The following is a 15,473-nucleotide window of genomic DNA, read 5'->3' as shown; positions in this document are numbered from 1 at the left end:
GGTTACAACAGTATAAAATCTGAAGGTAAAACTAATCTGCTACAAAGTGGAATCAGCTGTAACGTTAGCGGGTAGAAAGCAGGACTCTTCAAGTACAGTGAATCACTTTAACCTTCACATTCTGTACAGGATTTTACACAACAGAAGTAGTACAAAAAATTAAGCTGTGAATTGCAGTTGTATAACAAACCTTTTGTGTTTCAATGTAGTTTTAGTTTTTCTCACTTGCAAACAGTATAAATAAAGATGATTTAATTTAGTGGAATATACCGTCACATATCACTTGGCAGATCTGACTCAAAGATCTCTGTAACCACATACACATTTGAAATGTTCTTGAACCAGTGAAATAACCTCTAGTGCAGTAGGTATTATTACGGGTCCTGGAAGGCATGCATGCATACCGTTATGTCAGGATTTGAACCCCACTGAGTCTAAACACTCACTGAGTGGTCATTTCTAGATGGGATACAGCTTTTGTCAAATTGATGTCAAAAGTTTTTTGGGGGGGCATTTTAGCTAACCCTAATGCTTTTCCTAACCTTAACCTAATTCTCCTAACCTGCTACATTACATCTCATAACCTGCTGCGTAAGTTCTAACCTGCTATACGAAAAGTAAATTTTGACTAAAGCTGTATTATCCCTTCTAGATAAAACCCCACTGAGTGACCGTCACTATTGGCGGCCATCTTTCATGCCTTCCATCATTCATGTTTTGAACTGAGAGCATTGTTCTGTATCGAGAGAAAGCTGGTAGTTATGCCGAGGAAACCCTAGTAGTTGTAAACACTATATTCCATTAGTAAGGAATTTACATTTCGTGACACAAAGAGACATGACATGGGTTTATGTTGAACTTGACTTAACACGTTTGGAAAATGCATATTAATCATATAGCTTTATTGGCCACAGCTATGTGTCTTCAAAGCATATATTTTCCCTTTCAGTGTTTTTTGAAGGAGCCCTTTCATTGCACATAATGTAAAGGTTGACAGGACATGAACACATTTCCATGACAGTACCCAGTTGAAGAAGGACAGTAACACAGTAAACAGTTAAAATGCTCTCGTGCTGTACAATACACAATGAAACACAGTTGTCCTCAATGTAACCTGAAACTATTTTTTTCTGTTGGCAGTGAGCTAAGCTGGTAAATGGTAAATGGCAAACCCTACTTCTGTAGAACCATACTGTACGTACACTTCAGAGAAATAAGCTCTTTTTGACATCATAGTCATTCTAAATCAACATTATCCTCCTCAAACTGCTATGCTTAAACAATGCATTCTAGCGGAAAAAAGGCGACAACATTATAAAATATAATTTCATATTAATTCACAAATAAAACCAATACATATCTATTTCATAGGCATAGGGACGATATTGCTATACCTGTAACAATTCATAATTAACCAAATATAAAGCATCTCTTTCATATAGTTTCTTTTTCTTACAGGGTTAAAAAATATCTACAACTTAATAGCTTTTTCCTTTCACTAAAACAACATGGCTGCTAGTGTCTTTACCTGTACATGTGTCTATCTATCGGAACCCTGTCATCCCTGAAGATTGATTGGTTGGGCAGGAGTGAGTGTGTGATATTAGAGTACACTGTTTTCTTGTGTGTTGGTTCACAGTTTCAAAAAGTGGTCTGTAAAATGGCCACCACTACACCTATGACTCACTATTCTCAGTATCTCTGTGCAGAGGGTAAGGCAAATGGAAGGCAGGGGGGATATGCCTGAGGATTGGAACGTGATGTCACTGATATGTGATTCTGTATGAAGTCGTTGAGGGGGTGACACTACTCCTACTCATCCTGAGTTCACTGCAAACCCAGCATTACTGCATCCCCTACGGGACAACCCTTTACTTATATCTCACTCTCTGTTTCACTGTTGCCAGACAGAGAGAAAGGAAGGGGTGGAACTCCTCTGTAGTTGGATCCTTAGCGTGTCCCTCCATGCCTCTACTCCTCTGTAGTTGGATCCTTAGCGTGTCCTTCCATCCCTCCACTCCTCTGTAGTTGGATCCTTAGCGTGTCCCTCCATCCCTCCCCTCCTCTGTAGTTGGATCCTTAGCGTGTCCCTCCATCCCTCCCCTCCTCTGTTGTTGGATCCTTAGCGTATCCCTCCACTCCTCTGTAGTTGGATCCTTAGCGTGTCCCTCCATCCCTCCCCTCCTCTGTAGTTGGATCCTTAGCATGTCCCTCCATCCCTCCACTCCTCTGTAGTTGGATCCTTAGCGTGTCCCTCCATCCCTCCCCTCCTCTGTAGTTGGATCCTTAGCATGTCCCTCCATCCCTCCACTCCTCTGTAGTTGGATCCTTAGCGTGTCCCTCCATCCCTCCCCTCCTCTGTAGTTGGATCCTTAGCGTGTCCCTCCATCCCTCCCCTCCTCTGTTGTTGGATCCTTAGCGTATCCCTCCACTCCTCTGTAGTTGGATCCTTAGCGTGTCCCTCCATCCCTCCCCTCCTCTGTTGTTGGATCCTTAGCGTATCCCTCCACTCCTCTGTAGTTGGATCCTTAGCGTATCCCTCCACTCCTCTGTAGTTGGATCCTTAGCGTGTCCCTCCATCCCTCCACTCCTCTGTAGTTGGATCCTTAGCGTGTTCCTCCATCCTTCCACTCCTCTGTAGTTGGATCCTTAGCGTGTCCCTCCACTCCTCTGTAGTTGGATCCTTAGTGTGTCTCTCCATCACTCCACTCCTCTGTAGTTGGATACTTAGCATGTCCTCCATTCTTCCATTCCTCTGTAGTTGGATCCTTAGTGTGTCCCTCCATCCCTCTGTAGCTGGATCCTTAGCGTGTCCCTCCATCCCTCTACTCCTCTGTAGCTGGATCCTTAGCGTGTCCCTCCATCCCTCCACTCCTCTGTAGTTGGATCCTTAGCGTGTCCCTCCATCCCTCCACTCCTCTGTAGTTGGATCCTTAGCATGTCCCTCCATCCCTCCACTCCTCTGTAGTTGGATCCTTAGCGTGTCCCTCCATCCCTCCACTCCTCTGTAGTTGGATCCTTAGCATGTCCCTCCATCCCTCCACTCCTCTGTAGTTGGATCCTTAGCGTGTCCCTCCATCACTCCACTCCTCTGTAGCTGGATCCTTAGCGTGTCCCTCCATCCCTCTACTCCTCTGTAGCTGGATCCTTAGCGTGTCCCTCCATCCCTCTACTCCTCTGTAGCTGGATCCTTAGCGTGTCCCTCCATCACTCCACTCCTCTCCAGCTGGCAGTGTTTCCATCCATTCATTCCACAGAAAGGCACTTTGTTCTCTTGCTTGTTTGTTTGTTGGATTGCCGTGGCTGCATCCAAAAAGGCACATCTCTCCCTATATAGTGCACAAGTGCATTTCATCAGGTATAGGGTGCCATGTCAGACGCAGCCTGTGTCTAGTGTGAGTGACTGCTATAGGGTGCTGATGCACATCATCTCATCAGTCAGATCCTCTTCACATTTCACACTCGTGTCCGGCTCCTCATCACTGTAGTCATGGAGATTACGGTCCCCGAGGCTCGTGGCCGTCACTGTGTCCGTGGCCCCGGTTGCTCCCGCCCCATTACCCATACTGCCATTCAGCAGGTTACTGGCGGCACTCTCCATCTCGTCGATGGTCATCTCGCAGGCGTCCGCGATCTCATGCTTCGTCACAGCCACAAATTTGGGGTCCTTGGCGTATTTCCCCAGTCCTTCTGAAATCAACACCTGAAACAGGAAAGAGGGGGAAATCATTAAATCAATCAATCTAAGTGTGTGTGTGTGTGTGTGTGTCAGGGCTACTCACGGCCTCCACTAGGCTGTTGGCGCTGCCTATCTTCTGGTGGTTCTGCCTGCGGTACTCTGGGGGGATCTGGAGCTGTGAGGGGGAGTAGGTGCGGCTCAAAGGGGCTTCAGGAGCGTCAGTGTACCAGGAGCTTCTTCTCACAGAGCCAGGGGTGCTGCTCACACTGCCCAGACCACGCCAGTCCACCTGGATACACACAAATACATTTACATTTGACATTTTAGTCATTTAGCAGACGCTCTTATCCAGAGCGACTTACAGTTAGTGAGTGCACACAATTATTTTTTTCATACTGGTCCCCCGTGGTAAACGAACCCACAACCCTGGCGTTGCAAACGCCATGCTCTACCAACTGAGCTACATGGGACTACGTGGAACTACACACACAAAAATGTATCCACACATTTACATTCCTAAATGTACACACACACATACCTGGATGAGGGGTGTGTAGTAGGGGGAGTGGTCCCTGCTGATGGGGGAGGTGGGGGGTGTGGCCCAGGAACGTAGAGAGCGTGACGGAGAGAGACGCTGGACTCTGCTGGAGTCCAGGCCTGCCACTGCCATCACCTAGGCAACAGAAGAAGAGGGGTCAAGGAGGTCAAACCACATACACATACCTTTAATTCATTGCCTAAATTAAGACTCACACATCGTTTGTGTGTATGTGCAGTGAGTTGTGTCAATCTTTTGTAAGCTAATTGTGTGAGAGTAAGTCTTTCAGTGCATATGGGTAGCCATCAGTTTGGTTCAGTGGTCCCCACCTGTTGCTGCATCAGATGCAGAGGTAGAGCTGTTCGATGGGGAATGGAAGGGGTCAAGGGGATGTCATCATCCTGACTGCTTTGTCTCCGCAGACACTCAAAGTTGAACGAGGGTCTGTGGGGTGCTGGAGGTTTAAACAAAGGAGAGACAACTATCATTTACATCTATGGATCTCATTACAATGTAAAGCCCTTTGAGTGTTCCATCATCATCTTTATCAGCCAGTCAGTGACACCCCTGATTTAATCACTACGGTAACCAAGGGACCTCACCCTGGGGTGTAGAGGGGAACAACCGTCGCTTCGGCGACCGCCCACCATCCTGGTAAATGGGTTGCTGGTCGTCGTCATAGAGACTATCTGGTTGATGGTAACCCCTCGATGCATTTGTGTCAAAGTCAGTTTGAGGGTCTTGAAACTCGTTATGGGGCATCCTGAACAACAACCAGACAACAACAGTAAACAACCACCTTGTCAACAGCAGCCACATCTGGACAGGTACTGATAGAGTAGAGTTCAGTAGAGAACACAGTAGAGGAGAGGAGAATAGAGGAGAGTATAGTAGAGGAGAATAAAGGACAGGAGAGTAGAGTATAGTAGAGGAGAATAGAGGACAGGAGAGTATAGTAGAGGACAGGAGAATAGAGGAGAGTACAGTAGAATACAGTAGAGGAGAGGAGAAGTGCTTTCCAGGTGATACCTGTCTTTGTGCAACATGATGTCATCCTCCTGGTACTCCTCCCCGCTGAAGTATTCTCCTGAGCCCTTGTCATCATCACTGTCAGCCCCCCCTGGCTCCTCTCTACAGATGGTGGGGTACAGAACACCCCCTGATTCTGACCTGAGGTCAAAAGGTCAAAGTTCAGCCAGAAGCATTTTTAAGGGGTGATTGAGGAAATGGATTGAACACGTGATGTAACTGTACAGCAAATACTGGACATACAGATCATAGACAAAAGCCATGCATTTGAAAGAAGATGCATATTAATTCATCAAATGGTTTACAACTGTAAACAATAGTATATCAGTAAAGCAGATCATATAAACCAATGCGAGTCATTAAAGGGTGATACAGTAGTTTCACACACATACCTAATGTAGGTCTCATAGTAGAGCCTCCTGTCCAAGCAAGCACGTGGTGGTGAAGGGAATTTGTATTTGGGACAGGGGAGGGGAAGGGCATGCAATGACAAAGACAAGACATCTGTTATGTGAGACAAACAGAAATAATAATCCTGGTCATAAAATGAATGGGTCTGGAGTGTGTGTGTGTTGCTGATAGATGCACACAATTCCAGGATTTCAACATAAAGAGCTCTTAGTGGTGCAAGAATGAATGGTGCTGAAAATATCAATTCTATGAAAGGCCAGGATATGTGAAGGACATAGCTGTGGTAAGGATGTGATGGGGGCAACAACTTCAAAACCCAAACGCCCTATTCAGATCCACATCTGTTGTCATAGGGTTCATCTCATAGAGCTCCACAGCTCCTAGGCATTACGCAAGCAGGTAACCATTGTTCTCATCACACATTAATTAAAATCTACAATAATCCCTAGTTCATTACCACACTGTATAAAAAAATATGTTGATTCAACTTACAATTGTAAGGCAACCAGCTGCAATAGGACTGCCAGTTTGCTCAACAAAAATTTGGTTGAGAAAACAACAGAAAATATGTGTGAAAATGTTGTTGAGCAAACTCCCTATCGTATTGCTCCTTGTTGCCTTACAATTGTACGTTGAATCAAATTTTGTTTTTTACAGTGCATACATTCATTGACTACTGCATAAAAAAATTGAGAGAACCATAATATTATGTAACCTTTAACCAGAAAGTCCCTTTTTACGAGGGAGACCTAGCCAAGAAAGCAGCATCCTAAGTTACCTTGCAGACTGGACCGTGGTGAGGGTGTCGAAGTCAACACTCTTGCGGTGCGAGCTGCAGGAGGGTGCCCCATTAGCGGACGAGTGCTTGCGGCGGAGGCAGCGGCGCTGCCCCCCTTTGGACAGGGAGGGCACAGTGGGCACGTTAGCATTGTTGAGGTTGGCGTTGGAGGACATGGGGGATTTGGGGTAGTAGTGGTTGTAGGGGTCGCCTGCCCCTTCCTCAGAGCCGACCTGGGAGGGCTCCACGGAGGCGTAGCAGGAAGGAGGCAGGACCTGGAGGGGACGCTGGGTAACGGAACCCCGGTGGTCCCCATTAACGTGATTGGTGTGGTTGGTGAACAGCACGCCGTTCCTCTGTAGAGACAGCACTCGGGTCAGTACAAGCGACCATAAAAACAAAGTGACTAAACTTAACCACTGGCTTTGGGTCTGTCCTGGTAAGTCACTGAGGTTTTAATTACAATCTTCATTAAATTATGTTCAACAGATAATGAAGGTATTAAATTAACAGTCCATTTAGTGAAGGTTTGTGTGGAAAACATTTTATGTAAGAGGAGTGACTTTAAAACCACTGGGTTGAATAAGTATCATCTTCTGTGTGTTCTGGGTTATCAGAAAATATGAGTGTTATCATCTTTAAACTGGTCTCAACAAGACTTGATTCCTCTCTGCAAATCATACACTGAAATTACAGAGAAATCCCCATTGAAAAACTAATAATATTACATTTACTGTCAACATCTCAGAGTGAAATACCTGTTGTCAGTGAGTCAATAGGCAAGCAAGCTCTTCCCACGGCCAAACAGTGGACCAACAAAGTAACTGTTTTATTTGGGGCACTTGATTTAGCTCAGCCAGCAACCACGTGAACTGAGTTTGAGACCATTCCATTGGCTGTAAAAAGCGAACTCTACTCTCCGAATGTGTCGGGTGAGTTAAAGGTGAGTTAAATCAAGCGCATCTATTGAATGAACTGGGACAGTGAATTACCCTATAAATATTGTGGTCTTCTTCTGCATTAATGTCTACAAGGCCCTCATCTTGCAGGTCACATGATATGACTCGGCGGATTTCGGGCCCAATATCATGCAGTGTGCGGAGTCCGGCCTGCAACGACGACAAGAGAGAAGCTGAGAGCCGGCAGGAACACACGCACACACACAAAGACACACACATGAACTGAAGCATAAGGTCAGACAGACAGTATAGTAAACACAGACACTCAGACAAATCAGACTGAGGAGGTGCTTTGTTATTCAGGGTGAGTGTGCACAGCACTGCTAATCCAGAGTTGATACGAAACAAACTCATTTCTGAGGAACAACATTCTCTGTATCTCTAATTTTCTCTAGAAGCAGATAAGAAAGGGGATAGTCTGCAGCTGTAAGCATGGCCAGAGGTGATATAGCAACGTGCAGGCCAGGGAAGCAGCATTGTGTTCTGGTGCAGTGGCCTGCTGCTTTGCAGATGTCATATGCCCAGTGGTGATTGGACAAAGCACTACTAGTGTGATTCAACCAATCGCTAACTAGCAGTTACATAGTGTTTACACTTATTAATGTATTATTATCTTACTAAAATAGCAACATATTTTGGTTTGTAAGTCCTATCATCAGTTAGTTTCAAAGTTATTATCTTTTAAATTGTACAGTATCTGCAGTTAAAATAGACTTGTTGTGTTACATACGGTGTACACAGATTGGCCATAATAGTGGGAGTTTGGTTAGTATTGACAACTCTAGAGAAGGTAGAATGGTACAGTCCAGTACAGAACAGTACAGCAGTTGAGACTCACCTGGAGGGCGATGGTGGAGTTCAGGCTGGAGAATGAGTGTCTTCCCACCAGGCCTTGCTCTTTGCGTTTCTTGAATTTCCTGAAGTAGTCCTGTATCAGGAAGGTGGCATAGAACTTCCCCACGGTTACCTCGTCATCTGAGTGAACAGACCACACAAACGCCTCCACTGTCAGCACCGCACCACGCCGCACAGCATCCTGGGAAATAACACTTGGCCCGAAGACACACAACTGTACGCTACCTCTCCTATACTAACTCTTCAGAGCACTCCTACAATCGGCTGAAAATCATATACATGTATGCTGTCTTTATCATGAGTCTGTTTTGAATAACTGATATACCCCCCCCCCCTCTTTTGTAGGCTCGCGGATCCCTCCCCCAAATTGTTTTTATATATACAGTGGCTTGCGAAAGTATTCACCCCCCTTGGCATTTTTCCTATTTTGTTGCCTTACAACCTGGAATTAAAATTGATTTTTTGGGGGGTTGTATCATTTGATTTACACAACATGCCTACCACTTTGAAGATACAAAATATTATTTATTGTGAAACAAACAAGAAATAAGACAGAAAAACTGAAAACTTGAGCGTGCATAACTATTCACCCCACTATTTTCTGTATGTCCATTACATGAAATCCAAATAAAAATCCATTGAAATTACAGGTTGTAATGCAACAAAATAGGAAAAACGCCAAGGGGGATGAATACTTTTGCAAGGCACTGTATACACTACCGTTCAAAGGTTTGGGGTCACTTAGAAATGTCATTGTTTTCGAAAGAAAAGCATTTTTTTTGTCCATTAAATTAACATTAAATTGATCAGAAATACAGTGTAGACATTGTTAATGTTGTAAATGGCTATTGTAGCTGGAAACGGCTGATTTTTAATGGAATATCTACATAGGCGTACAGAGGCCCATTATCAGCAACCATCAGTCCTGTGTTCCAATGGCACGTTGTGTTTGCTAATCCAAGTTTATCATTTTAAAAGGCTAATTGATCATTAGAAAACCCTTTTGCAATTGTTAGCACAGCTGAAAACTGTTGTGCTGATTAAAGAAGCAATAAAACTGGCCTTCTTGAGACTAGTTGAGTATCTGGAGCATCAGCAATTGTGGGTTCGATTACAGGCTCAAAATGGCCAGAAACAAATAACTTTCTTCTGAAACTCATCAGTCTATTCTTGTTCTGAGAAATGAAGGCTATTCCATGCGAGAAATTGCCAAGAAACTGAAGATCTCGTACAATGCTGACCTTCTAGGCAGAGTTGCAAAGAAAAAGCCATATCTCAGACTGGCCAATAAAAAGAAAAGATTAAGATGGGCAGTCTGAGATATGGCTTTTTCTTTGCAACTCTGCCTAGAAGGTCAGAGTCGCCTCTTCACTGTTGACGTTGAGACTGGTGTTTTGCAGGTACTATTTAATGAAGCTGCCAGTTGAGGACCTGTGAGGCGCCTGTTTCTCAAACTAGACACTAATGTATTTGTCCTCTTGCTCAGTTGTGCACCGGGGCCTCCCACTCCACTTTCTATTCTGGTTAGAGCCAGATTGCACTGTTCTGTGAAGGGAGTAGTACACAGCGTTGTACGAGATCTTCAGTTTCTTGGCAATTTCTCGCATGGAATAGCCTTCAAAATGAATACTTATGTAAATGTGATATTTTTCAATTTTTTAGCAAAAATGTCTAAAAACCTGTTTTTGCTTTGTCATTATGGGGTATTGTGTGTAGATTGATGAGGAATATTTTAGAATAAGGCTGTAACGTAACAAAATGTGGAAGAAGTCAAGGGGTCTGAATACTTTCCAAATGCATATATATAATATATATATCTGACTGCATGTGTGGGTATGGATGTGGGTACGCAGATCCGCTAGCCTCTGCGGCCCCTCATGGTGAGTTCAGATTTTTTGTAGCCCCCACCCCCATCAAAGTTGCCCATCCCTGCACTAGAGTATCTGGCATTATCAAAATATGAACAGTTCTGAAACGTAGAATTGTAAACAGCCAAACAGACACTAGCCTCAACTCAATACAGTCATCATACCATAAAATCAAGATACGAAGCGGTGCAACGTTTGTTTTCTATCAAACCAACACAACCACATCTTACTAAACATACGAGTCTACCACACAGCTACACATCCACCTACAGTACCTAAGGCTTAGCTACAGTACAGGGACACCGCTACAGTTAGAAGCATCTAACAAGAAGACTACAGCAGAGAGAGAAGTATATCAATCAATCAATCAAATCAGCAGATGTCACAAAGTGCTATACAGAAACCCAGCCTAAAACCCCAAACAGCAAGCAATGCAGATGTAGAAGCACGGTGGCTACGAAAAACTCCCTAGAAAGGCAGGAACCTAGGAAGAAACCTAGAGAGGAACCAGGCTCTGACGGGTGGCCAGTCCTCTTCTGGCTTTGCCGGGTGGAGATTATAAGAGTACATGGACATTTAAGGCCAGATTGTTCTTCAAGATGATAAAATGTTCATAGATGACCAGCAGGGTCAAATAATAATCCCAGGGGTTGTAGAGAGTGCAACAGGTCAGTACCTCAGGAGTAAATGTCAGTTGGCTTATATCTAAGCTGTTAAGCGATGTGCAGGCCAGGGAAGCAGTACAGAACAGGGAAGCAACGATCTGTGTCACTCAGCTAGTTAGTAAGCAGACTGGGGACAGCTAGGGTACAGGAGAAAGAGGCAACTCTAGTTCCATGCCACCGGCCAAAAACAGAACTGCTGCAAGAAATTCCGGACGGCAGAGAGAGGGAGAGAGCAGAAGAGACTATGGAAGAGGGGGAAGAGGAGGAGGGAAAGCTGTGGAGGAGAGACGCTTGGCCAGAAAGAGAGAGAGAGAGATCAAGAGGAGTTAGTAAACTATAGCAGAGCATGCAATGCTAGAACAAGCCAAGCATCAGAGCTAAAGCAGAAAGCATAGTGCAGCAAAGGATAACAATGAAAATAAAATACCACAAATAATGGTTTCAGCAAACTATGGCACAGCGAAGAACACTACAGGTTGGTCATCATCAGCATAGTTCAACACAGCACAACACTACAGACTGTATAGGACAGTATGGCTCAGGTCAATCAAGCAGTATACAGAACAACAGTTCAGCATGGCATTTCACAGAAACACATGGGTGCTGCGAGTCTGCGTCCTATGGCACCATATTCCCTTCCTATACAGTACACTGCTTAGTGCACAATAAAGTGAATAGGGAGCCATATAAGATTGACCCTGGCCTGAGTATCAATAGGAAGCCCCAGAGTCAGGCTGCAATGAGCATGTGAGCACACTGTGGACGGAAAGAGTGATTGAGATAAGGTGAGTTTCTCAGAACTTAAGTGACGGTCTGCAGTTTCTCCCTGCTCACCTATCTGATCTTGCTCTTATCTGTGATCTACCAACTGGGACTTTTACAGCTATTCACACACAAAACAGGAAGTGAAGACTCAACTGTCTGTCAATCATGAGTCTATGCAAACTGTTTCACTAGATCAGTAAGGCCATGGATCACTAATGTCAATGAATTTGTTTATTTTCAAGGTGTGACTGCTGAGTATATGCTGTTAGTTCCATGAATTGATCATGTGTAATACCACTGCTGAGGGAAAGCTTTGTTACAGGTCAGCCTGGAGCATTGTCACGCCCTGACCTTGAAAGGCTGTTATTCTTTAGTTAGGTTGGTCAGGGTGTGAATGCTAGAATTTATCATGTGAATATCTAGGTATCTATGTGTAGATCTAGATTGTATATTTCTCTGTTGGCCGGGAGTGGTTCCCAATCAGAGGCAGCTGTCGATCGTTGTCTCTGATTGGGGATCATACTTAGGTTGCCATTTTGCCTACCTATGTTGTGGGATCTTGACTCTTGTTTGGCTTGTTTGTGTGTAGCCATTGTGAGCTTCACGTTACGTTACTTTTGTTGTTTTGTCGTGTGTTAACTTCGCTAATAATAATATAAATAATAATATGCCATTTAGCAGACGCTTTTATCCAAGGCGACTTACAGTCATGCGTGCATACATTTTTACGTAATAATAATAAACATGTATGCATTCCACGCTGCACCTTGGTCCAATCCTGTACTCAACGAATGTGACAAGCGCAGGATCGCCACCCTGATCACACACAGTACATAAGTAATAACACTGCTTATGCATGTAGTTTTGCACAGCGCATTTGTATGTTTAAAGTGTACATAACAAATGAGCATGTGTGGGTATACAGGGAAGTCTGACATGAGGAAGTCTTTCTTTAGCCATGCTAGCCATGAGGCTGGAGTCATTCTACTGACCGCCTGCGGGGGGCACCACTTGGTCCAGCAGCTTCATGCTGGTCCTCTTCCAGATCTTCTTGATGACCGCTCGCAACTCCTCATTGCCCTGTTCCAGGTTGCCTAGGAAACAAACACTTGGTGAATGATTTGGACCAATCAAGACAGCTATTGAGCAGGCCACTGTATAAGAGTATTTTGAGTACATTCATTGATTCCATTACCACACCAGTGTGTCGACAGTGATTATGGTAATGTTGGCTCTAATGTTATTTTTGGGGAACTGTGTTTCCATATAGCTAGGGCTGACACTGAGGACTTGTGAACATTGGCTCTAAATCAGAGCAGGTCCACTGAGGCCATGGCCCAGTGAGAAACTGGAGCTAGGCCATGGCGGTGGAAACACAAAAGTCTGAGCATTTTGGGTAAAACACTGGGGTAATTCCTTAGTGGAAATATGCCATCAGAGAAACTGTGTGATGATTCTGTCCTATAGACTTCATAGTATGTCCTCATTCAGACATCATTACTGTGTTAGCTCCCAGGAGCGCTCTTTTGCTACAGGCAGTACTAAATTAGTGCAAAATGCCAAGCTGCCCTATTCTCACATTAAGGTGAATGTCCACAGCAGCTGCTGCTGTGTTGAACGCACTGCTCACCTTCAGTTTTGATCTTCAGAGCGGTCCTCACCAAGGCAAACAGAGTGGCATTGAACATGACCGTGCCATCACTGTTCAGGGGCATATTCATTGCAACCAGTCTCTGAAAGGAGTTATGGTCATGCAACATATGAGTTAACCAGGGCAAGATTGAGCTCACAATATGAACACCTCATGTAATACTTGTGCTGTTTGGGTGTTCAGACACACCTTGCAGGCCACCCTATGTGGACACAGCTTGCCAAAGCCTAGAGGAGGCTGGATGCGTCTTAGCAAGGTCACCACATCCAGATGCTTTATCCTGCCCCTGAAAGAGACACAGAGACACAGACACTGAAACCGACACACCCCTGAAAGCAACACCAAATACAGAAACAACACACAGTGGGAACCAATGTAAATGAATGACTGCAGGGGTGTGTGTGTGTGAGTTTGTGTGTGTGAGTTTGTGTACTCTATTTCCAGATGGTAATGCAGACTCACTTGGCCTCAGGGTCGTACTCAGACCAGATCCTTTTAAACTCATCCAGGTGGTGAGGGCCCAGAATGGACCAATCACGCGTCAGATAGTCAAAGTTATCCATGATGACAGCAACAAACAGGTTGATGATCTGAAACAGAGGTATACATAGTATCAGTAAGGGACCACCTTTCTGTTTTCTCAATGACATTCAATTCAGCCAGTCCATAGCATCAATGCCTTCCTCTTGCAGGAACTGCTGACACACTCCAGCCATATGAGGTCTAGCATTGTCTTGCATTAGGAGGAACCCAGGGCCAACTGCACCAGCATATGGTCTCACAAGGGGTCTGAGGATCTCATCTCGGTACCTAATGGCAGTCAGGCTACCTCTGGCGAGCACATGGAGGGCTGTGCGGCCCCCCAAAGAAATGCCACCCAACACCATGACTGACCCACCGCCAAACTGGTCATGCTGGAGGATGTTGCAGGCAGCAGAACGTTCTCCACGGCGTCTCCAGACTCTGTCACGTCTGTCACATGTGCTCAGTGTGAACCTGCTTTCATCTGTGAAGAGCACAGGGCGCCAGTGGCGAATTTGCCATTCTTGGTGTTCTCTGGCAAATGCCAAACGTCCTGCACAGTGTTGGGCTGTAAGCACAACCCCCACCTGTGGACGTCGGGCCCTCATACCACCCTCATGGAGTCTGTTTCTGACCGTTTGAGCAGACACATGCACATTTGTGGCCTGCTGGAGGTCATTTTGCAGGGCTCTGGCAGTGCTCCTCCTGCTCCTCCTTGCACAAAGGCGGAGGTAGCAGTCCTGCTGCTGGGTTGTTGCCCTCCTACGGCCTCCTCCACGTCTCCTGATGTACTGGCCTGTCTCCTGGTAGCGCCTCCATGCTCTGGACACTACGCTGACAGACACAGCAAACCTTCTTGCCACAGCTCGCATTGATGTGCCATCCTGGATGAGCTGCACTACCTGAGCCACTTGTGTGAGTTGTAGACTCAGTCTCATGCTACCACTAGAGTGAAAGCACCGCCAGCATTCAAAAGTGACCAAAACATCAGCCAGGAAGCATAGGAACTGAGAAGTGGTCTGTGGTCACCACCTGCAAAACCAGTCCTTTATTGGGGGTGTCTTGCTAATTGCCTATAATTTCCACCTGTTGTCTATTCCATTTGCACAACAGCATGTGAAATGTATTGTCAATCAGTGTTGCTTCCTAAGTGGACAGTTTGATTTCACAGAAGTGTGATTGACTTGGAGTTACATTGTGTTGTTTAAGTGTTCCCTTTATTTTTTTGAGCAGTGTACAAACTTTGTTATACACATGCGCTGTATGAGCCTTAAACCTGTACATTTCCACTCTCTGTTTCTCTCAGGTAAGAAGAAGCCAGTGTTTTTCCTCTCTTGTTTCTGAGTAACTTAGTCACGCGGCCAAAGACAAAGGGCCGTCTGCGAGTGACCAGTTTCTGGTGCATCCTGTTCTTTTCATATCTTTCAAGGGATTCAGCTGTGTGGAGATATGAAGAGAACAGAGGCTAGCTTGAGCAGCAAAGACAATTCGATCAGCAGAAAGGAGTAACAAAACTGGCGTTAGCACTTGTTTGTACGCTATGTTCCCATCATGATCTCACACACCTGCTAAACTGCCACGTAGACAAAGGTTATAAAAGCTGAGACCCAACTCTTGTTCATTGGGCTCTTGACTGTTGCACCTGTTGTGCGATTGCTAACTGCTCCAGAATGCAATTCTTATAATAAAATAAGTTGTTTGAAGAATCTACAGTCTCACTCTCCTTTTCTGGTTAGAATTTCCATCACAGTGT

The 15,473-nt window shown here is 45.0% G+C and overlaps 1 protein-coding gene across 1 annotated transcript in view; it reads right to left on the bottom strand.

Annotated features, from left to right (window-relative positions):
- Positions 1–3,406: 3,406 nt before the first annotated feature.
- cacna1db (calcium channel, voltage-dependent, L type, alpha 1D subunit, b) overlaps positions 3,407–15,473 on the bottom strand; it is a gene marked incomplete at both ends in the record, with an annotated part of 98,468 nt that continues 86,401 nt past the window's right edge. The window contains 13 exons of the mRNA XM_084186797.1: positions 3,407–3,703; positions 3,783–3,968; positions 4,218–4,352; positions 4,547–4,671; positions 4,820–4,980; positions 5,247–5,387; positions 6,436–6,791; positions 7,428–7,544; positions 8,233–8,369; positions 12,540–12,641; positions 13,178–13,280; positions 13,388–13,484; positions 13,661–13,788. Coding sequence (XP_084042923.1) covers positions 3,407–3,703; positions 3,783–3,968; positions 4,218–4,352; positions 4,547–4,671; positions 4,820–4,980; positions 5,247–5,387; positions 6,436–6,791; positions 7,428–7,544; positions 8,233–8,369; positions 12,540–12,641; positions 13,178–13,280; positions 13,388–13,484; positions 13,661–13,788 — 2,085 coding nt within the window. The remainder of the gene's footprint in view (positions 3,704–3,782; positions 3,969–4,217; positions 4,353–4,546; positions 4,672–4,819; positions 4,981–5,246; positions 5,388–6,435; positions 6,792–7,427; positions 7,545–8,232; positions 8,370–12,539; positions 12,642–13,177; positions 13,281–13,387; positions 13,485–13,660; positions 13,789–15,473) is intronic.

This window comes from Coregonus lavaretus (assembly GCF_964263955.1).
Source record: "Coregonus lavaretus genome assembly, chromosome: 22".
NCBI classification, from domain to species: Eukaryota; Metazoa; Chordata; class Actinopteri; order Salmoniformes; family Salmonidae; genus Coregonus; species Coregonus lavaretus.
This window is presented reverse-complemented; position numbering and strand designations above follow the sequence as displayed.